This window comes from Haliaeetus albicilla, chromosome 2 (assembly GCF_947461875.1).
Source record: "Haliaeetus albicilla chromosome 2, bHalAlb1.1, whole genome shotgun sequence".
Lineage (NCBI taxonomy): Eukaryota > Metazoa > Chordata > Aves > Accipitriformes > Accipitridae > Haliaeetus > Haliaeetus albicilla.
Window position 1 is genome coordinate 57,492,420 of NC_091484.1, and position 26,282 is coordinate 57,518,701.

At 36.9% G+C, this 26,282-nt stretch overlaps 1 protein-coding gene across 5 annotated transcripts in view; it reads right to left on the reverse strand.

Annotated features, from left to right (window-relative positions):
- The window catches only part of MINDY3 (MINDY lysine 48 deubiquitinase 3), a 60,249-nt gene that overhangs the window by 32,420 nt on the left and 1,547 nt on the right, over window positions 1–26,282 (reverse strand). The window contains exons 2-11 of one of the 5 annotated variants that reach the window (XM_069775937.1): window positions 22,338–22,459; window positions 20,550–20,629; window positions 17,194–17,251; window positions 16,568–16,741; window positions 12,708–12,759; window positions 10,646–10,760; window positions 10,165–10,238; window positions 9,629–9,708; window positions 3,614–3,684; window positions 1,235–1,315 (exon numbers count right to left, since the gene is read on the reverse strand). In XM_069775937.1, the coding sequence (XP_069632038.1) occupies window positions 1,235–1,315; window positions 3,614–3,684; window positions 9,629–9,708; window positions 10,165–10,238; window positions 10,646–10,760; window positions 12,708–12,759; window positions 16,568–16,691 (597 nt within the window). In that variant the 5' untranslated portion in view covers window positions 16,692–16,741; window positions 17,194–17,251; window positions 20,550–20,629; window positions 22,338–22,459. Of the gene's footprint in view, window positions 1–1,234; window positions 1,316–3,613; window positions 3,685–9,628; window positions 9,709–10,164; window positions 10,239–10,645; window positions 10,761–12,707; window positions 12,760–16,567; window positions 16,742–17,193; window positions 17,252–20,549; window positions 20,630–20,726; window positions 20,745–22,337; window positions 22,460–26,282 lie in introns of those variants that run through there. The other 4 variants (XM_069775942.1, XM_069775913.1, XM_069775929.1 and 1 more) reach the window with 4 other exon arrangements.

The window sequence follows — 26,282 nt, forward strand, 5'->3', positions numbered from 1 at the left end:
GAGTGATTATGCCTATTTGCATCGGACTGCTCTCTATATGACAAAGTACCGACTTCAATGGTATAATTCAGAAAAATTGTGCATAAAATTTCAAAATTGAAATAAAAAAACTTTACCAGGAAAGACTGGAGAGAGAGTAAGGCAGAAGACAAACATTCAAAGGAAGGTAACAATTTTTCTATTACCATGGAGTAGGGAAGAAAGAGCATTTATCAGGCACAGGGGATTCAGGGAAGTTCTACTATAGCATTTGCATCAGAATCTGCAAAAAAATATTCAATGTGCAACACAGACTAATTAATTTAAAGGATTTTTAAATTTAAGTTTGAAGGTAAAGAAATACTGCTACACATAAACTTGCAATGTATTGTGGGGGTTTGTTTTTTTGTTTTTATAAGAAAAACCTTAGGTTTTGTGTCCTTTTTTTAAAGATTAGGTTATTTTCCTTAAGGAAATTCAACAGCTCAAGAAATTATGGCTTTAACTTTGTCATATGTTCTAGTACTTATTTTCAAAATGTACACCTAAAATATTCATTCATTTGCGAGATATTAAGTACAGGAAAGTTCATTCCTAATAAGTACTAATAAATGTACTAGTAAGTACTACTTAAAGTTTCAACAAATATTTTTAATCAGAAAGAAGTATTCTACAGAAATAAAAAAATATAAGGAAAACAACTTACAATCTTCCACTAAAGAAACAGAAACTGTCTCTTCAGAAAACTTGGTCTAAGATTTTAAACTGAGAACTCCTCTCAAAAGCATGTTGTGTGTTTCACAGTTTACAGTACATATCTGGTAGAATAAATATAAGGAATTATCGTAACAGTCCTGATATCTATTTTTTATCTAGAACAACAAACTATGTTTACAGATTAAAAATTGTGAAAGTATTGTCAGGGAGCTAACAGGTACCTAGACATAACTATTTCCTTTTTATATCTCTCTTGCACTATAGAAATTTGAGACAGTACTTATGCCAATTATGGTATTCTAACGCATACCCTCCCCCAGCCCAATAAATTATGCTAGAACCGGAAGACTTGACTAAAATTTATAAGATATCATTAAACCATGTGAAAAACTGCCTTTGAGGGAAGGCTTAATTAAAAGGTTTGGTGACTACATTTTTACATTAAAGCCACATGAAACTCACATTGTAGCAAGATCTGAACTTTGAATTTATGTGGTGTTTATCTGCCTGAGGTTACCAAAAATTACATCTAACATACCTTGGCAAAAAAGACTGTGAGGTGTGTTTCACTGCCAAGTATCCAAATGGGAAATTTTGGAGATTTCAAATAGGAGCCAACCTAAAAAGGTATAACAAAATCAGAAACACAAAGCAAACCCAGAAAACTCATCTAGTTAGTGATGAATTTAATGACAATTCAGTTAGTGGAGTCCCAACTGCTCTGAAAACTAATATAAAGCGTTCAATAAAATGACAAAACCATGTAAAATACTTGGATTCTAATTTTGATCACTGATTCCTGTTTGACTTGGAAAACAACACAGCTTGTGATAATTAACTGACATAAGACATCAGTGAGATTGTAGTATCAACAATATCCCTTACTTCAACCCAGGAGACATGCTGCAAACACTGCACATGAGTAAGTACTCCTATGCTTAACAATACTATAATCAAATGCTAAATAAGGTAGAAGTCCACCTGACTTATTAGCTGCTTTGGGATGAATCAATTCAGAATTGGCATATATTTAATAAATGGACAATTAGTTATAGTCAATACACCAATGTACTGCAAACTACATAATCCTTTTTAATCTTGAGCTATGTTAAAGGAATTCAATAGATTGAAAAGAAAGCAAGGAATAACCAAAAAGCCTTTTGAAATTGAGTATTAATGCTCTTTCAAAAGCAGTATTTGTAAAGCACAAAATTTCTCAACTAAAACCTTTAAATCAAGAAATTCTGTGTCACAACACAAAGAAACAATATGGACTAGGTTGCATTTCAGTTACTTTCAGATGTTCACAGACAGTAACTTTTAGGTCTTCAATATATTATATTTAGAATACATTTACTTAGTAGTAGTTTTACCATTTTTACTTATGGCTATTTGTTTTAAATGGAAGACAGTGATAGCATAAAAAGAGAACAATAAAACTGCAATATGCACAATAGCAAGCCACTTTGGGACTTCACAGTTTTATAACCATCTACATAACTTGCATTAAGCATTATTTTAGTAAAAACATAAGCTTCTAACTAGCTATATTAAATTGGTGCAGTAAAGTTCTAACGTAAATAGCATCAAACAACATTTACTCAATAAGATGCATTTAAGAATTTTATCATGTATCTGATTTAATATGGTATTATCCTCAGGTTCAATTTGAACATACTTTGAAAGTTCTTTAATATCTCCAATTGTACACAGTGAAGCTTTCAGTAATACTGTCAAAGAAGCCCACAACACTTTAATGAAAGAAAAAATTTTAAATTATGTAGATGTGGTGGGTTGACCCTAGCTGGACACCAGGCGCTCACCAAAGCCGCTCTGTCACTGCCCCTCCTCAGCTGGACAGGGGAGAGAAGATGTAACGAAAGGCTCGTGAGTCAAGATAAGGACAGGAAGAGATCACTCAACCAATTACTGTCATGGACAAAACAGACTAACTTGGGGAAATTAGTTTAGTTTATTACCAATCAAATCGAAGTAGGATCATAAGAAATAAAACCAAATCTTAAAACACCTTCTGCCCACCCCTCACTTCTTCCCAGGCTCAAATCCACTCCCGATTTTCTCTACGTCTCCCCCCCGAGCAGTGCAGGGGGATGGGGAATGGGGGTTGCCGTCAGTTCATCACACATTTCTGCCCCTCCTTCCTCCTCAGGGGCAGGACTCCTCAGACTCTTCTGCTCCAACGTGAGGTCCCCGCCATGGGAGACAGTCCTCCAAGAACTTCTCCAATGTGGGTCCTTCCCACGGGCTGCAGTTCTTCACAAACTGCTCCAATGTGGGTCCCTTCCACGGGCTGCAGTCCTTCAGGAACAGAGTGCTGCAGCATGGGTCCCCCACAGGGTCACAAGTCCTGCCAGCAAACCTGCTCCAGCATGAGCTCCTCTCTCCACGGGGCCACAGGTCCTCCCAGGAGCCTGCTCCAGCGTGGGCTTCCCATGGGGTCACAGCCTCCTTCGGGCATCCACCTGCTCTGGCATGGGGTCCTCCCCGCGCTGCAGGTGGATATCTGCTCCCCCGTGGACCTCCATGGGCTGCAGGGGGACAGCCTGCCTCACCAGGGTCTTCCCCACCATGGGCTGCAGGGGAATCTCTGCTCCAGTGCCTGGAGCACCTCCTCCCCCTCCTTCACTGACCTTGGGGTCTGCAGGGCTGTTTCTCTCACATGTTCTCACTCCTCTCTAGTGGCTGCAGTTTCTATTGTGCAATTTTTTTCCCTTCTGAAATAGGTTATCCCAGAGGCACTACCACTGTTGCTGATGCGCTCGGCCTTGGCCAGTGGTGGGCACTGGCTGTCAGACACAGGGGAAGCTTCCAGCAGCTTCTCACAGAAGCCACTCCTGTAGCCCCCCCGCTACCAAAACCTTGCCATGCAAACCCAATACAGTAGAAAACAGCTTACCTTACAATATCTCAGAGACTCCATCAATGTCAAAAAGCCTACTGTTGCCTGTTTATGTATACCAAGAAGTTCTGTTCAAAACAAAACAGAAAATTTATTCAAGAAAAATCTGCGAAGCCTCTTTTAAGCCATTTTTTTACTTTCAATATTGGTCAAGTAACAACAGTTTTAAAAGTCATGCAGTTTTAGCAACAACAACAAATCATCAAGGTATAGTCAAAAAACAATAGCCAACCTTCTGCCTTTGAAATCTGTGGGTCACGTCCTTAGTGGGTGTACTTTAGCATACTACCCCTGAACTCAAGGTTTAATAATTTCCCTCTCTATAAAATAAGAGCCAAAGGGATGGCTTAAAAGTTTGCTGTTCATAGCTTCTTTTCAAAAGTTGTTGGATTTAGTAGATGAAGCACTTGTAACTTACACCAAAAGTATTCTCAGAAAAATATAAGAAAAAACCAGCTATCTTTAAGGAGGGAAAACAGTATATATGCATATATGTATTTTTCTTTCCTTCCTCCCTTTTTTCTTCCCCCCCCCCTTTTTTTTTTTAGAGTTCCCTGGCCATATGTCTTTTAATCATTTCACATTCTAAATAATAAAACATAATTTTGCCAATAATAGTTTTGTTACTAGGAAAGAAAGCATTCACTCAGTTTGATTTTCTGTACTGACTTCCACTTAATGTATCATACAGCTCTCAAACACACAGAGCTGTCAGGAATAACTGAAATATTTATGTACAACTGATTGGAAGAACACTTACAGAGCCTTATTTGAGGCTCTCTAATGAAGAATGAGAAAGTACTTAAAAACTCAAGCTTAGAAACTAGTTATAATCATAAGCATTTGAAGAAGCTCTGGGCTTACATATACATCTTCTCAACAGTGCAAGTACTGTCTACTTGGAAGAGCTCTGCTAGGTCCCCAAACATTGCCTAAACAAAGAGCAGCACATACCTGATCCTGCAAATATACTTGGGAACATACACCATGATCAATTTAACAAGCCCTGTATTTCCTTTTTTCAGAGAACATTGACTTTTGTATTTGAAAGTTCCCTCTAGAACACTAAGTCTCAAGTATATTTTTTTAACATTGATCATTCATGTACAACAGCATAAAACTATAATGTCTTTATCCACTGGCTAAAGCTTCAGGACCATAGCAAGTGAAAGAAACAGTTCTAAATTTAAAACATTTCTGTCTTCCAGAAATCAACTCTGCATTTCATTGTAACTCACAGCACTAGGCATGGTATGCCATGCTCCCTTCACCAACTTCCAAGTTTATCTCACTGAATTTTGCAACAGCGCAGAACAGTTATTATAGTAATGGTTTAACTTTTTCCTCTAATGTTAAGCAAAAAAAACCCCAACTCCAAAAAACCAAACCCAAAAAACTTACAAACACTAGCTTGTTCACTACCTTTGTGGCCTGGAAGTAGAACTCCTTCCTTACAGTTGTCAGCTATACATATTAAAAGGCTGTCTTTGCAGTGCAGTGTTCTTTGATCTGAAACTGTGCTTTCAAGGATTATCTTCAAACCTGCTTGGAATTAAAACATTTGGGGGTGCATAGATAATACTTTGCAGAACCCCATTATCTCAGTGACTTATAGCTGTGTTGCTATAAATTGCCATACGCTGAGACAATTCATCTTTTCTTTGAGCTGAGGGCAAGAGAGCTAGCCCAATTCAAAAAACTAGTGAAGAATCCTTCAAACTAGGGAATAGCTGTTGTTCAGAAATAGCACATTTATATGTGCAATGAAGGGAAACAAATGGCAGAAGTAAGCAATAGTACATTAAAGAAATAATTTTAACACATCACATGTATTTCTTAAAAATCATTAACAAAAATCAATGTAAAGTTCAGTTTGCTAAACAAAGGCTTCAGATTTAGAAGCTAATGCTTGGAACAGAATAGTAAAGTAACATATAAATAATACTTACTATTCAGGAAATTATTCAGAAAAAAAATAATCAGATTATTAAGTATTTTATTCCCCTGACAGATAACTAGATGAGAACTCTGACTGATAACTAGAGAGAGCTGGGATCCTGGCTACGACAGTAGCCACAGAGTGTGAATATCCTGAATAGCTAGTAGTCAAGCTACACTGATTGTGTATCTGAAAGCTATTAGGTTAACTTTAGCCCGTAGTCACTGTGTACCAATGCCTCCTTCAGAATTAGTCAGCAGAGAAGACAGACACAAAAGCAAAAATCACTCACAGATGACTTACAAGGAAACAAATGGACACTAGCTGGCCTAAATCAAAGTTCATCCCTGTGAATATCCTCACCCCACAGGAAGAAAAAACCACCCCTGGAAGAGGTCTGATAACACCAAAGATCATCTAAGAAAATCAGTATGTATGCCTCTGGTCTGAAAGTTAGTTTCTCCTTTTTTGAAAAGCACTCTTGCAAAGTATTCAAATTTCTAAAAAGGGAGAAAACTGGAGCGTTTAAAAAACAAATCAGGCCCAGACTAAGGATGGTTTTTAAACGTAAGGACAGTTACCAACCGTATCAGAATACCGCCACCTAGTGACAACATGAAACACCACGAATTCTTGGCGCTACTTGGAAAATGCAATTACAGCATTATTTGTATTCATACTAAATCACTACACTTCACGTAAGAATGACAGTCTTTAAAAAAGGCAACAACAAAAAAAATCTACCTCCCTGTATCTTCCTATTGTGGACTGCTGTGGCAAGACAAGAGATTAGAATAAGAAGAAAGGTTTAAAGGGGAATATTTACATAGTCAAAGAAGAGGGATCATTTCACTGGTATTTGTACCAGTGGTGGCCAAGAACAATTCCAGTTAATAACTCCTACCCTATTTGGAAAATATGCAATACTGTAAGAGTCAGAGCTCTGAGTATAATCTGCAAACTACCTGGTAATTCCTCAAGTTTGTAATTCAGTATGTTCTTTGTCACTGATAAAATCACTGACAGTACCTATAAAAGGGTTTTAAAATAATTTTAAAGATTTACTTATTAATTAAAAATCGCTTATCTAAACAGTTGAACAAGATGTAAATGGCTTTACATAACTTCTGAATAAAACCGTAAGGCAAGTGCCATTTTGAAAATTCAATTTAGTAAATGTGTTTACTTATGATAACAGTATCACCTATCTAGCACTTTTCCTGTTCCTGCATTGCGGCTGAATCTTCTCACTGTTGCTTCATTGCTGCACCTGCAAATACGCCATGAACCACATCCATCTATTGCTTTCTGCAGTTCCTTAGCACCACCGTTCCCCCATGCTCAGGGATACCTTTCCACGCCCAGGTTTCGGAACTTCACCTACTGATTACACCTAATCACAGAAGCACCCGAAATCTCTTTCCATTATGTTTACACATGGAAAAATCAAGCAGCACTGGAAATCAACTCTGTACAATACTAATGTCAAACCTTCCAACTTGTAGTCAGTTGACCAGAGGAATTTAAGGCAAGTGAGCAGTAACCAAACCAGAAAAACATACATAAAGCCAACTTCAGAAAATAGTCAGCAAACACATTCAGTTCTTGTTATTTTGGCACCTGCAGCCCTTCTACATGAGAAACTCATCGCATTGGCAGAAAGGAAGCTGAAGGCTACAGCCAAAGAGAGTCAAAATGCAGGAGAAATGATTGAAGGAGAAAAGAAAAGATGACAAAAAGGATTGACAGATAAAGGAAACGTGACAATGTATCCAAAATTCAGTCTTGCCTAAGAAGCTGTGAACAGTACAGGCTAGTAGACTACACAAATTACTTTGTAACAGATACTGATCACAGAATGAAGACAGTGAATAAGCTGGTTTTGACTATAATTATCCCAAAGACTTGAAGAAAATGGAAGGCTCCCAACAGCAGTCAAATCCAATTATTTGACTGGTGAAAAACTAACAGGACACATAATACCAGATTCTTAAGATGTACTAAAGGTTATTTTCCGCTCCTCCTCTCCCCCCAAGAAGAGACAGATGTTCCTATGGGAGTTCTAGTTCTGGATTTTTAGGGCAGAATTTACTGAGAACCTAAATGTGGATTATCACTGTGTGCAAAGAGAGTTCAGTATTCCCAGAAAAGAAAAAAATGCAACTTGGATAACTAATGAATAAGGTCTACCAGAAAGATAATCTGAAAGACAAATGACAGAATTAACTGCAAGATTTCAAAAAAAGATATATTAAATTGCAGAACAGCAAATTATCCCAATGTAAAGGAAAGCTGCAAGAACAATTCAGACTGCTTGATCACAATCTAACAATTCAGATTGATAAATCATAATTTAAAAATCAAAAAGAGAAAATTAAAAATAATGAAGAGAACATACAGATAAAACTAGGAAGGTTAATTACAACAAATTTCAGTTAGAAAGAGGGGGCATAAATGACAAAAACATTCTATACATGCAGCATGAATCAGGGTAGGAATTGACGGATAAAACACAAAATTAAATGATACAAAGAAAATACAAGTATTCAAAGCCATCTTTGCTTTAATTCACAAAAAGGTAAAAGATGTCGTATACCCAATATTAACAATGAGATAATGGTGTCAGCTGTAAAAAAAGAACAAAATTGGCTAAAAAACTGTGAATAAGACAGATGTGGTCAAGTTTGCAGATCCTAATGAAATTCATTATGTAACACTTAAGTAGCTAGACAAAATAAGTCTCTGAACCATTAATGATTACCTTACATATCAAAGATAAAGGAGGTGTCAGGAGACTAGAAAAGGGAAAACAGGATACCAAACCTAACAAAACCAACAACAAAAGCTAGAGGAAAAACCCAGGAGAAAAGATGACTTTAACCTCCAAAGGGTCTTGAAACAAATTAGTAATCAATTTGCATGCACTAGGAAGGACAAAAAAAAAAAAAAAATCCTCCAATAGAGGCTCATCAATAATAGACTACAATAATTGAATCTAGATGCCCTGATAAAAAGTCTACCAAATAGGGGTGAGAAGAGTTAGATACAATAGCCAAACGACATTCTGAGAAGCCTGATGCTGAAGTACAGCCTGTATAGAATCACAATCAAGGGGAAGGTTAAAAAGCCTCAAAGAAGATTAAACTACTTGTTCATTTTCAAACTAGAGCATTTTGAATCAGGTCTTGAACCTCAGTTCAAGTCAGTATTTGCAGTGATTATTTAGATGATGGAAAATCCTTGTAGAAAACATGCTGATGAACCCAAGATGGACTTTGCAGCAGTGGGAGAGAGGATGTGAACACTTTCAGAATTCAAAGTGCTCCTGCTTTCAGATCATCTTCTCTAAGATGAAATGCAAAAAACACAAAAGCCCCCTAATCACCTTGGTGGCCCTCTACTGGGTTTATTCTGCTATGTCAATGTCTTTCCTGTACTCGGGAGCCCAAAACTGGACACACCACTCCAGAGGTGGTCCCACGAGTGCCATATAGAGGGAAAGAAGCATCACTTCCCTCCACCTGCTGGCTATCCTCCTCCTAATGTAGCCCAAGATGCAGCTGGCCTTCTTTGTCAGAAGGACACACTGATTATTTGTGCAACCTGCTGCCCACAAGGACCTCAGGTCCTTTTTCTACAAATCTGCTTCCTAGCCAGTCAGTGCTGCCCTGTGCTATTGCATGGGCTTATTCCAGCCCAGATGGAGGAGGACTTCGGTGAATTTCATGAGATTCCTATCAGTCCACTTCTCTAATGGGGCTGCTCTGAATAGTGGCCCTGTCTTCAGTGTATTGACCAACCTTCTCAACTTGCAGAGACCACACTCCCTTCCATTATCCAGGTCATCAGGTACCTTATAATTTCAACCTGTAGTTGACAATCCTGTATTCACTGATAATTAACATCAACAATTTTTGTGCAAGTATGTTTTATTTCCATTTGAGGTCTGCTTAAATCCAAGGACAGTAAACAAGGAGACTATCAAAACAGGAATAGAGCATATTCCAAATCTGTAGGTCAGCATCTTAGAGTGCATAAAAATTATGAACAAGCATAAACTAGAAACAACTTACTCATTCCTGAACATTCTCTGTCTCCATCCCACACATTAGAAACAGCATGCCCCGTCAACAGGAGGTTAATCAAACTTTGGCTACACAACAGAAAGAAATAAACTATTAACAGGAACTTACAATTTATTTCTGAAAAAGTGGTTATCTCTAACAAATGAAAAAATTATTCTATTACGCAAACAGCTAAGCAGACATTCTCTATGTTCCTTTAATTAGCGTGTATTTGTAATTCAGCGACGCTAATATGATCTCCACTCTTTCAACCAACTTGATATAAAAATGTAGCACTGAATTTGAGAATTATTCCTTTGAAAATTCAGCAATAACAGAAGCATTTCCTCAGAACTGATGCACTAAATCAAGTAAGCAGTCACAAAGACACACTATGTTAAGTGTTGCTTTTAGCTCTTAAAAAAGTTGTAATTGGATCTTTGTCGTAATGTCAATAATTTCCTAAAAGAATGATTCAGTTACAGAAACAAAAAATTAGCCCACTAATCTATTTTATGTGATAACAACCATATTTTGCAGCTTACCTTCCATGACCATAAACAGGATCTATCAATGGCTCAGTTGCATCTTCAATTTCATTTTTGATGTTTTCAATACCCTGCAGAAAAATTACAAACATTTTTGCTCTCTTAAGGAATGAATTGCAACATTTATAACAACAGAATGCAATAGTAAAACATTAGGTTGATATTCTTAGATTAATTGATACCTAAACACGCTTCTTTCTCTTGATAACATACAAGGATGTTCCAAAATCTGTAATATTCATAGATCAGAAGGGGGGGAAAAAAAAAAAAAAAAAAAAAAGACTGAGTTTTTCAAGTTTTTATCCTGGAAACGTACTGCAACATGAATGAAGATACTGTTCTATCCATTCATCTACACTTTACTTAGTTTAATAGTTTAGTGTTCATCTTTTACAAAAAAAGGCTTACATGATCAAACTTTCTCTTAACGAAGAAACAAAACACACAGACACAAAAAAACATCAAACAACCCACAAACCTTTGTCAGTATTACAGAATACAGGAAGAGCAATACTCCAAATCTGTTTGTCCACACTGAATATTGATCCCAAACTGCATCCTTCAGTTCAGGGAAGCTTTTGAATGCTTGTTTGCTAAATAGAAAAAAAACCAACAGAAAAGGAGACTGTATTTAGATGAAGCATTAGAATAGTGTCACAAAGCAGAAACAAGAACTACTAATACCTAACATGAATATGTCCAAGTAAAAGCAGAGTAAATCTGGTATTATATATATATAGAATGACACAGCAGCTGTTGCTGAGTTATTGTAACTGCCATAGAGTCATCAGTGTTTACCCATCAGAAGAAGATAAATAATTTTGGAGCAATGTGCAAAAATAAACAGTTTTTATATGCAAACACTAACTAATAAAGTTACATACCCTTCTGAAAGAGCTGAGTGGCTTGAACCAGTAATTCTACAAAATACTGTTACTGAAATTGCGAATAGACTGTACATCACCAAAATAATGTTTGCATTATAGAGTGTTCTGAAAGACAGTCAGTCCATGAACAGTGGAGGAAAAAAACCTTCCACTTAACCAGGTAAGACTATCTTTCAGGCTTTCAAAGTCCTTATTACATTTCCCATGAGAATTTGATTTTGTTAGACTCTAGCTTTGGAAAAAGCAAACTGTTCAAAACCATGAGTGGTACACTAACATTTGGGAGATTAGCTGGTTGTATAATAATAGGGTTGCTGCCTGGATGATAAGGTAACACCAGGTGATCACGTTTAGAAAGAAAAAAGGTAAAATAAAACCAGACAAAATTAAGAGATCCATCAAGATTCCAGTGCAGTAATACACTTTCTATTTCTTGGGATATTTAGAGCTAAATACTGCTTTTCAGAACACGAACATTAGTTTTTATTAAGTAATTCAAACTACATCACACTCTCTGCTTATCTTACACAAACTTAGGTGTATTACTTTCTTTTTGATTTCTTGCACACTTTTAGTAAGTCTTATTTAAAACAGAAACAAACATCTGCAAAAATATATCCATAGATGGGTTTACTCTGGCTAACGCTTGTGATTTTTAAACCACCTTTCATTATCAACAGACTATACATGGCATACAAGGTATGCAAGGCAAAGTCAGTTCTGAAATCCATCACTCAATTTGCTTGAAAGGCATATGCCAGAGCACTGATTTCCAGTGAGAAAGACTGAAAAAAACTGAAGTGGGTACCACAGGTCCAAAGATCATGGGGGTGAGTGGGAGGGAGGGGGAGGGCAGGAAATTAGTGTTTTGATCAGATAAGGTTACAAAGATTTTATATTCTCCTCTTTCTTCTTTCCTCATATGACAATGGCTTTAAAGAAAAAAACTATAATTACTAATGATATAATAAGCAGTAGTTATTTCAGTTCTAATTAGCAACATTTTCCTTCTCAAGTATTTTTTGAAATTCTGTTGCTCCTTATTTCCTCTTTGGGGATTTCTTTGTACAATGATTACTACTCTGCACTGTGAAAATAAAAGGCTGTTATGTTTAAAGATAAACTCAATAGAACTGTAAACTGCATATTTACACCCTGAAAAGAGAACAGTGTTCGAAGTATGAAACAAAAATCAGTCTTGTATATGAAACGTTTTTATAAATGTTTCTTACATTGTCTCAAATCAGGTAAAATACTAGATGACAATTTTTTCTCAGTATAGATATCAAGTATTTCAGGTAGAATCACCTGTGAAGACTATGTATAAATATTGATGATTAACATCTTTAACTTAAATATGAATCTTAAGTAGCTGTGTTCATATACTTGAAATGCGCAAGTTATTTGGCCAATTTAGCACATTACATTGCTCCAGTTTTATTTTAAAGCCTGATGCTTATGGTCAAAATGATATTCCATTTTAAATGGTAAAATGCAAAGAAAAACCACCAAAACCCCCAAACCAAAACTTGAAATCCAGGTTTAACCTGATGCATAACACACACAAAGTTCCTCAAGATACCCCTTTCAGGGCTGTGAATATTAGCGTAACTTCAAGATATTGTATTTTAAATGTTCCAACATATTACTTACTGAATTAATGCATGAAATCGCTCAAAGCCAAGCTCTTCGACAGCCAAGGCAGCTATACACAAGAGACACTTTTCAGCACTACACATGGCAAAAAAATGACACAAGATACACACAGCAAGCTAGTATACTTTTAAGCTTTAATTATATTTTTAATTTTTAATCCTCCCTTGACATTTAAGTTTTTTAACTGATTAGTATAAACTAATTTACCACAACATTAAGATTCCACCATACAAATTAGTAAGAACATTTCTATTTGGATTAATCAATTTATTAAAAGCACAGGGCCACTGGAGTGTGTAGCCTTGAAAATATTTGTCAAATACTAAGCTGTTGATTTTGTACAAAACATGGCTGTCACAAAGTCATCAAGCATATGCATACTATAGGTATAATTTTGCAGGTCAACAAGAAGTATTATTTCCTAGAAAAGCAAGCATGATTATTTGGATCATTTTATCACTGTAGGTAAGCTGTATTTTTTCTTCAAATATACATTTCTGTTACTGAAATTTTGGGGTTTTTTTTTCCCTTTAAATGCTTATTTATTACAAACAAATGAGTAGAATTATTCTACATAGTGTTACATGTCCTGTTTTTAAATAAATTTTCATTGTTATCTTTTAATAATGGATAAATAGCCTTTCAAATAAGCGTCGTGTCCAAGACAGAAAAAAAATACAGCATTAGTGTCTTCCCAAGTTCAACATAGGCTTTATACCTTTGCTCCCCTCACAACATTTCCAAACCGAGATGAAATAAACTTTTAAAAGCAAATTTTCTTTTACCAACAGGAAGTTATACTCACCAGTTGTGTAATTATCAAATTCTATAGGCATTCAAATATTAAGACTGTAGCAGTCTTTAGTGCCCTCTATGTCTATAAGGACTTTATCTTTCTGCTAGTAGAATAATATACAAAACAGATAGATCTGCTTTTTTATAAAGGCCACAGTGCTGAATATTTAAATAATGTCTGATTATCTAGCTACTGAATTTGACTGCATGCAATTCATTAAAGACGTGAAGCCATTAGGGCTAATACTACTGATCAATCCTTCCTACAAGAATTCCAGAAAGGGCTTTTTATGCCCTTTATGATTGTGTCTTAAAAGATGCACTTAATTTGCCTATGTGCAAATACAACTTATTCTCCAGCAATAGAACGCTTTCATTTTCTACTTCAGAAATAAGGCAGCCATAGGGTTAAGAGTGTTAGGTTTTGCCTTTGAAAAACTACAAGGAATTGCTAAAATTAGGTTACCAAGAGCAAAACTAGACTTGAGAAAATGTATTTTTAAGCCATTTTTAAAAATATGAAACAATGAATCTAAAATGCAGAAAACGCTACAGGAACTAACACTGCTCCACGAACATATGCTTTTGTAAGCAGAAAGTTAGAGGGACTAAATCATATAAAGCAATCTTTGAACCTGGGAACTTGCACTACTACAGCCAATGCATGGCCAACAACAAGTCACTTGTATACACCACAAAAGCAGATGAAAAATGCTATTGCATTCAGTAAGTGTGCTCGAATCCACCTTTTGTTCACACAGCAGGATGATAGGCAGTTTCATTCTGTTACTACTGAACAAAGTGAAATGGTAAGAGAACTACTATTTGAAACAAAGGGAAAGAAGTAGAAATCCTAAAGAGAAGTGTAGCTATACATAACTCAAACAAGGCTAAATAAAGACAGTGCTTAGTGGAGAGGAAAAGAATGAACAGCAATAGAGCTGTATGAGAAATACAATTGTATAGAAACTCTTTAAAATGATACTGTCATGCTGTGTCTAATCATATTTCATGGGTTTATTATAAATATATTCCCTTAATCAATTCCCAAATATCAGTAGCCTGCCACATGGAATTGTACCTGTAATACTCCCCCGCACACATAAGTCATCTCTTCAAGTCCTACCAACTATGACAATGCCTGTTTCTATTTTTATTGATTACAGCAACCAAGCAAGAAATAAATTTTTTCCTTCACACTAGCAGTAACAGAACTCTGCATTATTGACAATACCTTCTCTCCACATCTTTGTCCCAAGCCTAATCAGGCAAGAAGCTGGTCTATAGTTAAATAGTAGGACAGAAAGGAAAAAAAAACCCCACCATCTAACAAATGTATCTTAAATCAGGAACTGTACTGCATTATACATATAAGATAAAATACTGTTTGAACTGTAGAGTACATACAAGAGGTACATTCAGTGTCTAGCAGGGAACATAGAATATGAACAATGAAAGAGATTAACATTGCTCATGACAAAAGCACACTGTTCACGGTAAATGTAACCTGCTCTTCCTAAGCACATTCTATGGTATTAAGGACAAGTCAGGCGGAACTTGTAGACTTATTACAGAAATATGAAAAATGTAGATATATAACAGAATGGATTAGTTCATTAAATGTCAGTGTTGAGAGTAATTATTAATTGAATGTGTCTTTAAAAAGACTTCCTGCTGAACATTTTCTACAATTAAAAGTTCTTTAGAATAAGGCCATATATTAATAAACAGGACAGTAAAAGCCTATTGATAACTAGGTTCTGCTTCACTTTTTCTTCAAAGGAAACTTCATGATATGAGCAAGACCTTCAGAGACAACTGGAAAACCCACAGAAATTAGGGGTTTCAGAGTTACAGCTGCCTTATTATCATATTGCAAAGGAAGATTCTCTTTTTTATTTTTATTTTTTTTTAAAAAGACCCCAAACACAAAAGTTGTAGATACTGCTGTCTGTATAATACTTTTTCTTAATAAAAAACCCCTGCTCACTTTGGAACTCTTACATGGTGACCTTCTGTTTTTTCAATTAAGTAACATTTTAATTATTATTGTTTAAGCCTTCTAAAGCACATGGAGCATTTTATAGAAGCAGATGAAGATGGTTTGTAACATAAAGAGCTCCAGCACTACTAATTGCTATAGCTAGCTGCGCACGTATGTATCTACTTGTACAATTCTTACTTTGTAGTTATGTCACAAACTGCCGAATAACATATTCCTTCCATCAAAAGATGGCACCTTTATAAGCATGTTCTCATGTGAAGAGTTTTTCATACTTCTTAAGGGACACATTGGGAACAAAAACTAAAAGAAAAAGAAGCTTATCTTTTAACACGTTAGATATCTCCTATTAAAAGATTAATAAATACACATCTCAATGATTATGTGTGCACAGACAAACTTTCCATGTCACTGGCTCTGCAGCAGTTAGATATGACGGGATGCCATATCTTAGTGCAACAGATGTTCACTAGATCCTTGATGTCAGTAACTAATGAAGGAATCAAGACATTTGCAAAAACCATGTAACTGAAAAATTCTAATCTACAAAAAATTTCTGTTAATCTACTAGAAGGTATTTGATTAAGCTGTTTTGGTGCTGCATAGAATCTAACAAAGGGAAAAAGCCTATTTCTCCCTAACAGGGGATCCAGTATGTTTTACAACAGATAAAGCTTTGCAGAATTTCCTACAAAAGCTCTTCTCAAATAAAGCAACAAGCAACAAATTAAAATATTCCTCCAGTGTTAGGAAGCATGTAGATTTTTCCAAATTAAAGACATATCAGGTCCCAATAAATTACAAAATAAAATTGAAAAGATTATGGAAATTGCTCAAATTCAAGAGAAACACGTATGTTAGAACTCCAGTGATGGATAGCATATTCCTTTCAACAAAAAGGATCAATGCCTCTAATTACAACAGACAAAAATCCGTCCGTTGCTAATGGGATCACAAAGGCGAAACCCCCATCTGTGTCATAATAAAAAGCAGTGGCACCTCAAAAACAATGTAATACTTCACTAAGTGATGGGTAATTTAGTATAGAAATACATCTTACAAGGTTGTTCCTCTTGACGACTAGATTCTGCAGGACTTTCAGAAATACTAGCAGTTTCTTCAGTTGTTTTTCCTCTTATCCACGTTGCCAGAGAGTACGACTCAGAATTATCAGAGCAAGCCATTTCCAAAATATCACATAATGTATGACAGAGAAGGTTCTTCTGCTCCTCTTCTGAAAGATCAGAAACCTACATGAGCTCAATTGTTGCTAATCAGTGTTTTATATAAGCTACTAGTATCTTTTTATACATTAATGTTATCTAAATAATTGAATTTATTACTTTTACCTTATTAATTATTACCGTTAATTGCTGTTTCACTATACTGGACCAAAGAATTATAAAGTTGTCTTCAGAAAATTTTTTTTAATATGATTTCTAATCCATTCCCTTTCCTAATAATAGATTTCAATCAAATATTTATAGAACACAGAAGTACTATGGACAGGCACAGACATCACAAATGGAAGTTGAGACACAGATAGCATACATACTGTATGGCTCATAAAATGGCATGGGAGCACACTTAAACAAAGTGTAAAATATTTTAAATTCTTTGTACTAGGACATGCTTTACAAATAATTAAAACAGAAAAAATAAAGAGAAAAAAAGAGGTCACAGTACCTGGACAGTCTCTCCAAGTAGACTTCTCACTGGTAAAAAGCCTCTTCAAAAGGAATGCCTTTGTTATCAAAACATAAAATAATATTAAAATACAACACAACACCAACTTTTACATTATGTCACAAGCTCTATACCAAAGCATTTTTGCATGTTATTAGAAGGGTTCCAAGCTGCTCATCATTCAGTAAGAGACCCTGAGCCTGCATTGCTCACTGATTTTTTCCCATTCAAACTAACTACAGATGTGGTCTCACAACTACATTCAACATTATTGAGTTTGAACCTCAAGTACGCTTCAAATACACAATGTGTATATTTACATAAACACCTCCAGACTTACAGGACTGCAGTAATGGAGGCACAAGTATTTTTGCAATGTAACTGCTGAGTAGTACAAGACAACTCTAGTCACTCAGACAAACCCCTTTAGTAGTTAAAAAGCCCATCTCTTTTAACCATTGCAAGTCATAATTTGCAGATCAGGTTAAAGAAAATCTATGCATTTCCATATCCCTGGTTTGCTTTCCATCAACACTAATGTTACAATTTAAAAAAAAAAAAAAGATATGCTCTAAGTTACAGAGAAGGAACAATGAAAGAACAAATTTTGGGAAGCAGACTCTTGGTCTTTCTAATTACTCTATTAGATGCTGTTTCAGGTATTTGCAGCACCTTAAAAATAGCTGCTTCAACTTTCACTTCTTCCCTGACAGACTCACCCTGTTCTCCCATCACAGATCTTTCACACACCTTTTTTAGTAATTCACAGCAGCAGTAGGCACTGCAAGATCTGTCTGAACCCTTCTTCCTTCCCTAGCTGGAACTCAGCTCACTTTTAAACATGCTTTAACTACTTAATTTCAATGAAATTGAACTACATATAAATCTGGAAGAACACTGTCTACAAGAACATTCGATACGGTAAAGACTTGGCACTGCCTTTAAGGAGCCGGCTGGTCCTATTCTTTACCCTCTCCACTCTCCCCCAAATAAAAGACTTGTATTTCTAACATCAGAGACTAGACACTACAGCTGGTTTTAAGACCACAGAACTAGACAGAGCCATGTTACAGAGTGCAATTCTTAATAAAATATTTTTCTATTGATTGTTTACAACCTAAACAAGTGGTGCTCCTTCCTGTGCTAGAAGTCTTTTCATTGGACCAGTGTCTAGAGTGTCCTGAAGTAACCAAGCAGAGGTTTTATGACTACCACATCACACACACATCAGAGATGCAAACAGTTCCACAATGTCAGTTGTCTGACCCAGATACCTTCCAGTTCATCACCAGATTAATTCTGCTACATGACTTTAGTATGTCCCCTCTCAGTGGAAAAGGCCTCAACTCAGACCTAGACATACCTGCAGAATTTGATCTGTGTGTAAAAGTCGAGAGCAGGCTACCAGAGAAAGTAATCTGGCCCATGACAAAATGTCTGCCTGTCTCTACAGGATGCTCCTAAGAGAACGAAGAGCAGTCACAGATTAGACAAACTGATCTAGCAAAATGGATCCAGCCTACAGGTCATTATCGAGACAGCAGTGAGAACTGCCCCAGAAACAGCATCTCAAAGAGTATGCAGAGTAGCCTATAAAATACAGTGGAGTAAGAATACAAAAAAATCACAATCACAGTTGGTTGAGCATATCAGAAACACAAGTGAAATCCTAAGCACTTATCCAGAATAAAATATATTCACCTGACATACTTCAATTATTCTGCTAACTAGGACTTTGAAAGTATAACATTTCTCCTTTTCTTACATAGCAAACCTTGTTAAGTTTGAAAATCGATTACTTCAAATATTTCTAATACAGTTTGCTAAAGCAGCCTTGTGACACAGCTATTACCCTTCTAATGGACAGGAAATTTGAGATATGAGAAAGGATTAGGATTACATTTATATCTCATCTTTTACTTTTCTCCTTTATCCTGCATTCCCCACTTTAAAGTTACCTCTGCTCAGATCAACCTGCTGCACTTCCTCAAACAAATTCCCTTCTGCAAAATTATAGTTCAAAATTAGCCCATCTAGGCCTTTTTACTGAGTTTTTTGTCTCCTCCACACTGTAATTATGAAATCAAAATACAACTGTGTGGTGGGTTGACCCTGGCTGAATGCCAGGTGCCCACCAAAGCTGCTCTATCACTCCCCGTCCTCAGCTGGACAGGGGAGAGAAAATATAACAAAGAGCTTGTGGGTCGAGATAAGGACAGGAGAGATCACTCACCAGTTCCCATCATGGGCAAAACAGACTCAACTTGGGGAAAATTAACTCAATTTATTACTGATCAGCCAGAGTAGGGTAATGAGAAATAAAACCAAATCTCAGAACACCTTTCCTCCACCCCTCCCTTCTTCCCAGGCACAACTTCACTCCTGGATTCTCTACCTACCCGCCCCAGTGGCGCAGGGGGACGGGGACAGGGTTTACGGTCAGTTCATCACATGTTATTTCTGCCACTTCCTCCTCCTCAGGGGCAGAACTCCTCACACTCTTCCCCTGCTCCAGCGTGGGGTCCCTCCCACGGGAGACAGTCCTCCACGAACTTCTCCAATGTGGGTCCTTCCCATGGGCTGCAGTTCTTCACAAACTGCTCCAGCATGGGTCCTTTCCACGGTGTGCAGTCCTTCAGGAGCACACGGCTCCAGCGTGGGTCCCCCACAGGGTCACAAGTCCTGCCAGAAAACCTGCTCCAGCGTGGGCTCCTCTCTCCACGGGGCCACGGGTCCTACCAGTTGCCTGCTCCAGCGTGGGCTTCCCATGGGGTCACAGCCTCCTTCGGGAACCCACCTGCTCTGGCGTGGGGTCCTCCCCGGGCTGCAGGTGGATATCTGCTCCCCCATGGACCTCCATGGGCTGCAGGGGGACAACCTGCCTCACCATGGTCTTCCCCACGGGCTGCAGGGGAAACTCTGCTCCGGCGCCTGGAGCATCTCCTCCCCCTCCTTCTTCACTGACCTTGGGGTCTTACAAGGCCGTTTTTCTTACATATTCTCACTCCTCTCTCCGGCTGCCGTTTCTGTCTATCCCAGCAACTTTTTTTTCCCTTCTTAAAAATGTTATCACAGAGGCGCTACCACTATCACTGATTGGCTCAGCCTTGGCCGGCGGTGGGTCCATCTTAGAGCTGGCTGGTATTGGGCTCTCTCAAACACAGGGGAAGCTTCCAGCAGCTTCTTACAGAAGCCACCCCTGTAACCTCCGCCCGCTACCAAAACCTTGCCACACAAAGCCAATACAAACCGATCTGCAATTTTTTTAATATTTATTTTAGTTCCACATATATAGAGAAGAGAACGAATTTTGGGCTTAATAATTTTAAACCATTCCTATAATAAATGCATCTTACCTGTACAGGTGCAATCACTGCACAAGGGCCACCTTCAAATTGTTCTAATGCAGTTGATTCAGATTCACTAAAGACAAATCCTGTCAAAGCAAAAAAGACTGTATTTAGTGAAATATGAAACAAGGACATGTTTATGAATACTCCTTCCCTAACAGAAATGACATCTGATGTATTCACCTTTAAAGTTTAGATAAGTTTTCAGGACTTTTTTCCCCTGATAATGCAACAGAATGTGGTTAAACCATCTGAAGAAAAAAAGTCATGAATACAGGTGAAAGCACAGAAATGAATTCTTTATCTCAGCAATGAAATCATGACCACAAAGGGCCAACAGCTAAGGTTTAAAGAAAAGGATTTTTAACAGTAAAACTGTCACTAGAGCACATGCTGCTGCATACTTAAACAATAGTTTTTATTATCGTTTATTTCTTATAAATAAATTAAAACTTGTTTGTAAGTGATAATATTTTGTCTTACATATGTAAAAAAAAAAAAAATAATCTTTGGATCTTCACTGAACATGCATAACACATTTGTATTCCCTATGAAGGGCACAGTATGCCTCCCACTGATCTTATTTTTGGCCCATCCGTGCTTCCTGTTAAGACTAAAAAATGCTGAGTAACTCAAATATTCACTTGTAACCACTGAAGCAAGCCTCTTAATGGTGTTTTGTCACAGAAGATACACTATCTTTACTGAGATGCAAGATCACCTATTTTCCCCCTCCATCTTTAATGCATTTGTATTTCAGAATTATCTTACAGTAACATAATAGAGCAAACACTGGAGCAATTACTGCAAAATTGTTTGTTGCCATTTTGCCCCTAAACTTGTCTTCAAGATATGGTGATTCATAGCTTGCATTTCTCATAGATAAATGCATATACATGGACAATTACCTTGATGAAGCTGACACATGGCAACTTACAGTGAGTGATATTTTGCATTATTCTTTTAAGTGCTGATAAGATTTACGCTGAAGTGACTCTAGTTCAATGTAATCTAGAAACCATGCAACTGTAGTCAGCAACTAAACAGCAAGCACAAGCAAGTGGGGGCAGGGAGAAAGGGGATACACATGCATATTTTTGCAGTAGGGTCAGTCTCAGCGGAGAGAATATTCAATGCTTTTTTCCCCAAATTTCTCCTTTTCCCCATTCTGTGTCATTACACACTGCCATATCAAAAGCATCCCTAACCCCTGGATGCGCATTTGAACTGGTGAAATGCGTCCCCCCAGTGCAGACTTCCCCACTACTGCATGACAGCTACACCATCCCAAGTGGCACAAGAAAGGACTACTGCATGTTCTGTAGGCCATATTTCATGACAGAACAACAATGTGAATTTTTTTTTAAGATGGATCAATGTAGCCATAGTTCTTAAAAAAATGGCATTTCCCGTGTATCTGAGAGAAGGCTGCAGGTTTTTTTAACTGAATGTGAAAATGTGCATTACAAAGATGTATTTTATATCCAAAACCCAGATGCATGTCAAGCCTATATACTTAGATCAGGCATCACCTAATGTAACAATGAAGCTCTATTAATCCATACTTCAACCAAAGTTTGCATTAGCGTCATTCCACTCCCCTGTTAACATGCCCTTACAAGAAATATCACCAGTCCTTTAAACTTTCTGAATTAGTTTGTGCAGGCTTATCATATTAAAAGGTAAGTCTTCCTCTACTTTCAAGCATTACTGCATGCCAGCTAAACACACTGCAACAATACATTTTTTTTTTAGTTGTTTTAATGATTTAGCCACTGCAGAAAAACAACATACTTGGATGTGGTACTATTAAACCACAGTTAAGAAATCTTGAATTTGTTTCACATTCTTCAGGCTTCTTAGAGAAAGCATGAACTGTCTCAGCTTAACCCTGCCCTATTTTTCAAAATTGCTTCCTAAAAATAAAGAAAATCGAGTGTGATACACCAGACTGAATATAAATGTGAGATAGACAATGCAAAATTGGTATTACACAGAATTTGACAGAATACAACCACAGGAAAAAACCACATATAATACCTAAATGCTGCTTAATGCTTAATGAACATCGAGGTTCTAAAAGCTGCTAAGCAAAAAAATGGGCTCCAGGGATTTTGGTCTTGCTCTCTTTTTAAAAACTTCTACAAAATCTGAAGTCAGCTCAGGTAAAATTTCAGAAACCAGCAGTTTCAAGTCCAGCTGGGTTCAAGTCCACCTCAGCCTGCAATTGCACCTACTTACCTTTTTTGCCCTCCACAATAATCACATCTTGGGCAATCTCTATAAACACCCATCAACCCCATGCTCTTCCTTATGATTCATAGGAATGGCCTGGCCACCCTTTAAGCTACCAATGAAGACTAGCATCTCTGCTCCAGATTAATTTCTACTTACTCTCACTCTTAACTAGGCATATCTACCATACAGGTCTTTTCACTCAAGATAAAATTTCAAGAGCAAAACAGATGTAATGCAGCCAAAATAACCTTTTTTTTTTTATTAATCTGCCTGCCTTTTACCCATGAGTATAATTATCATCATTTACCTATAAGAAACATAAAATAGTATCATTATCATTCATCTTCCTTGTCATTTATAAACCTATTAAATGCTCCATTGACCCCACTTTTTCAACATCACTACTGCTCTAACCTTTCTGGGTGGGGAAGTAGATCTAGATTCCTGTTGGTAATCAGTGTATTGCCCAGTATTTTGAGTTATGGTGACTATGATATTCCCAAATCTGTCTTTATATCCTTTGTCCGCTATTAATCACATAACACAAGTTTTATTCTCCTTATTTCCCCAAAACTTAGCATTTACCAAGGCCCATGTAATATCTGTAAAGACAGTATCGCTACCCCAAAACCAATATGCCAGTCCAAGGGAGGAAAGAAGAAAAAAGTCTACCAGTATAAAATTGAGAACAGAAATTCCTCCCTAGAGAAGGCTGTTAGGTAGCTCTTCTCGGCAGCGTGTCCCTGCTGTTTTTCCAAAAGCTACTGTTGTCTCACATTCAATAGTAGTATGGCTTGTGTTAGCAAGAAAGACCACTTCCTACTGGCAAAATTAGCAATATCTACTTAAACTGAAGCAACATCTTCTACTTAAACAGAAGCTCTAAGTCGGTAGTCATCAGTACTTCTTTGTTTGAAAATCTCAGTAATTTTTCCGCACAATGTGCAAATTCCTGGCAGCAGGTTTGGCTTCTAACTTCTGACTTAATTTTTACAGATGCCTTAAAAGTGGTCCACAGACCATGACTTTACTTTGCTAAGTGTGACTGGCATTGATAAAGCAGAAGCTTCAAAAGCAGTTCCACCAGAAGATTTGAAGAGGTAATACTTACAGCAGACAAGCAGCAACAAGTAGGCAAAGGTGGGCCAATAGGCGTAACCACTTCCTCCAGCTGTTTGCACAATTGACACTTGTCTATACCCTAACTGTGAATATTAAATGAAAAATGCTTTGCTGTCTTCCTGAGTAACTGTTTGCACTGAGTAACAGGGAACTCAAAGAGATGGAAAGCACACAAATGCAAATATTCTATAAATCATAGTCATCAAAGCATAAAAAAATTTACATAGATACCAATGACTATTTCTCTCCCATCACCCAAATGAACTAAACTTTATTAAATTAAACTCAGAGGAACACTTTTCAAATTGCTACTTCTATTTAAGACTTTGAAGAGTCACAAGTGTATTCCTTTTGCTCAAAATGTATCTGCTGGTCTGGTAAAAACATTATTTCCTAGTAACCCTGCCTTGATCTTGGTCTAACAATATTACAGCTCCAACAACTTAGAAACAACACTATAAGATCTAGCTCCTCCACCAAGGATGTAATAAAAAGCAATCTGTTTAAATGTACTAGAGCAGAAACAGAGTTCCAGGCATGTACAAAAAAAGGAAACCTGGAAAGAAAAGGGGAGAATGAAAAGTGAAGTTGTCAATCTAGTCACCCAGCCCTCAACCTGGAAGCTTGAAGATGATCCAGATAAAACAGACCTTTTTACATTGTACGTTATACAAATATACATGAACTGTAGTATTAATACCTTCACGCTATGCTTTTGAAGTTATTTCTTTTGAAAAGACTGTCCCACATCTTTCTTTCCAAAGACCAGTGAGAAAACAGCTTAGGTAATACTAAAAGGATGCTGTGCTCAAACCTGCCAGACATTCATAGTTGTGCAGACCTGATGCCCCATGCCATAGGGCTGATCGGAAAAGCAGCTTTATGAATTGAATTTGTCTTTTGGATCAATGAAGAAAATCACTCCTAACATGGGTATGTTTCTTTAGGGTTCAGTCCTCCTCCTAACTCCTTCCCAAGTCATCATATTTATGCCAGGAAACATCAAAATGCAGATCAAGCCTTACACTACATTCCTCTGTGTCCACTTTGAGGATTCTGGCAAAAGGGATTTACGAGGTTCAAACTACAAATTCTGCTGCAATCATAAAGAAAAAGATTTCTATAAAAAAAACCAACAGAAAAACCCCCCACACCAACTGCAACAGCTTTGCAGCCATGCCTTTGTTAAGTCAGGAATCAAAACAATGTATTTAAAGTTGCCAATGCAGCAAACTTGGGGAATTACTGTCACTAACTTCAAACAGCATATCCACATTATCTAGGTCAGTTCTGTTAACTGCTCGCAGATTAGTCTGTCTTCAGTTTTGACCAAACAAATATGATGCTGAACAAGTTTGGTGCATGATGAGGATTCCCGGAACACTGCTATCTTTACTGAGAAACTGACTGGTTTGAGTTTTAACATTCCTCAACACCCTCTCTACTTTTCTTTCCAAATGTAAATTATAGTTCTCAACTTCCAAAGGGTTCGAGAAAGGATCAGACAATATTCATAAAGTATCTGAAATAAATACCAGTGTTGGCACTATACTCCAAAAAAAAAAAAAAGAAAAAAACCCCCAAACCATGAAAAAACCCCAACACCAAACTAGTTGTTTGATACTTTCTGCACATATGATGGGAAATAAGGGTCTATCTTTTAAACTTTGAGGTCTTTGGAAATCATAAAGCTTGATTTTTATGTGGGTTTTGGGTTTGGTGGTTTTTTTTTTTTTTTTGGATCTTGATGAGTCAGTGTTGACAAGACTCCTTTGCAGTAGGTAAATGGTGTAGAACTTTTTCAACAAAATAGAAACTGAAAGTTGGGTAAATGTGTTATGCTGCTACACAACATAAGGGGCTGAGACTGACTTTTTTGATTCCCAGCACAAGACCTCCAAACAATACACTAACTTACTGTCATGTGTTTTTACTACACAAAATTGATTATATTAAAGAGAATATAGAGAAGGGAACAGATATACTACACAGTACAGTTACAGGACTTTCCCTAAAGACAGATAGGAAATAACAGCTCATTCCCAGGAGCCACCAAGAACATGAGAGGTCTTTTCCATTAATCTTTCACAGGTTCACAAGTGTGGGGCATTAAAACATACATTTCAATAGATTTTGAAACTGCTAAAATTTCATATACAATCAATCTTTAAAATGTCAGTTTGGGTAATCTAACATTACCGGTTAAAGAAATACTAGAGCTTTTTAACACCACTTCTTTTTTCTGCCGTCGCAAAAACCCTTGTACTGAAACAGCAACACTCTACTAAAAGAGATATTTCAGAAAGTAATTATATTTCAATAAAAATAATCAATGCACTAGGAAAAGTAATGGCTTTATTAGGCCAGCTTAAATTCTAG